The sequence below is a fragment of the Tupaia chinensis genome, unplaced genomic scaffold (assembly GCF_000334495.1).
Source record: "Tupaia chinensis unplaced genomic scaffold, TupChi_1.0 Scaffold000201_1, whole genome shotgun sequence".
Taxonomy (NCBI): Eukaryota; Metazoa; Chordata; class Mammalia; order Scandentia; family Tupaiidae; genus Tupaia; species Tupaia belangeri.
Genome location: NW_006159676.1, coordinates 1576350 through 1577873, shown reverse-complemented (window position 1 = coordinate 1577873; position 1524 = coordinate 1576350). Strand labels below are relative to the sequence as shown.

The 1524-nt window shown below is 46.3% G+C and overlaps 1 protein-coding gene across 1 annotated transcript in view; it reads left to right on the top strand.

Annotated features, from left to right (window-relative positions):
- TMEM59L (transmembrane protein 59 like) overlaps positions 1-1524 on the top strand; it is a 46597-nt gene that overhangs the window by 39943 nt on the left and 5130 nt on the right. Inside the window, exon 3 of the mRNA XM_014587281.1 lies at positions 998-1150. Coding sequence (XP_014442767.1) covers positions 998-1150 — 153 coding nt within the window. The remainder of the gene's footprint in view (positions 1-997; positions 1151-1524) is intronic.

Below are 1524 nucleotides of genomic sequence, written 5' to 3'. Positions count from 1 at the left end.
AGCGAGACATCACCCCCCCCCAGGGGAGATGGTCACACCGCAATCCCCTCTCCTCCATTCTCCTCTCGGGATCTTGGGCGCACACACACACACACACGCTCCCAGAGTGAGTTTAAGCCACCGGGTCCGGGACTTGAACCCCAGTCGACTACATGGGAGTCCAGCGACATAGCCATGATGCTAACTGCTGGTCCCGGCCCCTTAATTTTTTTATTTGATCAAAGAGAGAGTGGGAGAGAAAGGGAAAGTGAGAAAGCAAGCTGCCAGGTCTGGGACTTGAACCACAGTCAGCCATTTGAGAATCTAGTGGCCTTAACCACCACACCACCTGGAGACCCCAGTCATTCTTTTTTTTTAAAAAAAAAGAATTATTTTATTTAATTGCATTTATTAATTTATTTATTTTAATATGACCAGAGAGAGAGAGAGAAAGACAATGAGAAAGCAAGCTGCCAGATCCAGGACTTGAACCGTAGTCAGCCATGTGGGAGTGTCCAGCACTTTAACCACCGCACCACCACCTGCTGGTCCCCCTCAATAATTCTCTAAAAAAGAAAATATAATAAAAAATAAACTTAAATGAAAAAAAAAATTCTTAGAAAACAAAAAAAAACAAAAAACAATTTGGAGGACCAGCAGTTGGCATAATGGCTATGTTGCTGGACTCTCATGTAGTCGACTGCGGTTCGTGTCCCGGACCCGGTGGTTTAAACTCACGCCAGGCACGTGTGCCCAAGATCCTGAGAGGAGAATGGAGGAGAAGGGATTGCAGCGTGGCCATCCCCCCTGGGGGGTGATTTCTCGCTTTCTGTCTCTCTGTCTCTCTGTCTTTCTGGTGTGCGCACACGCCCTATAGCAAAAACCTCTCCAAAAAAGAAAAAATAAATAAAAAACAACTTAGCCAAATACATCACAGCGCCTCCTCCCAGCCTCGCTCCCATTAGCTCATATGGTCTACTTTGGTAGCATTTCTGTCCTTGGGCTTCTTTTTTTTCAGAGAAAGGTTCTGGAAGCACCCAGTGGGGCGTTGTCCCTCCTGGACTTGTTTTCTACCCTCTGCAATGATCTTGTCAACTCAGCCCAGGGCTTCGTCTCTTCCACCTGGACATATTACCTGCAGACCGACAATGGGAAGGTGGTGGTGTTCCAGGTGAGGGTGCTGGTGGGGAGCACACCGGAGTGTGGGTGATCGGGGTAAGAAGGTGGGGGGTGCATTGGTTTATTGGTTTTTTGGCTCACGGGATACAAAGGTTGTAAGGATCCAACTTCAGGCATAGCTGGATCCAGGAGCTCAGAGTCTCACTCTGCCCTCTGACTCTGCGTGTTTCTGCCATGGCTTTTTCCCCAGAGATATGCTTTCCTCCTGACAGCAGGGTGGAAAGGTAAAGCTTAGATGACAATTTCTCCAAGTTTTTTTTTTTTGCCTTTCTTTAAAAAAATTATTTTATTTTATTTATTTATTCTTTTTTTTTTTTTGAGAGGTTTTTCGCTATAGGGCACGTGTGCTTGCCAGACAGACAGAGA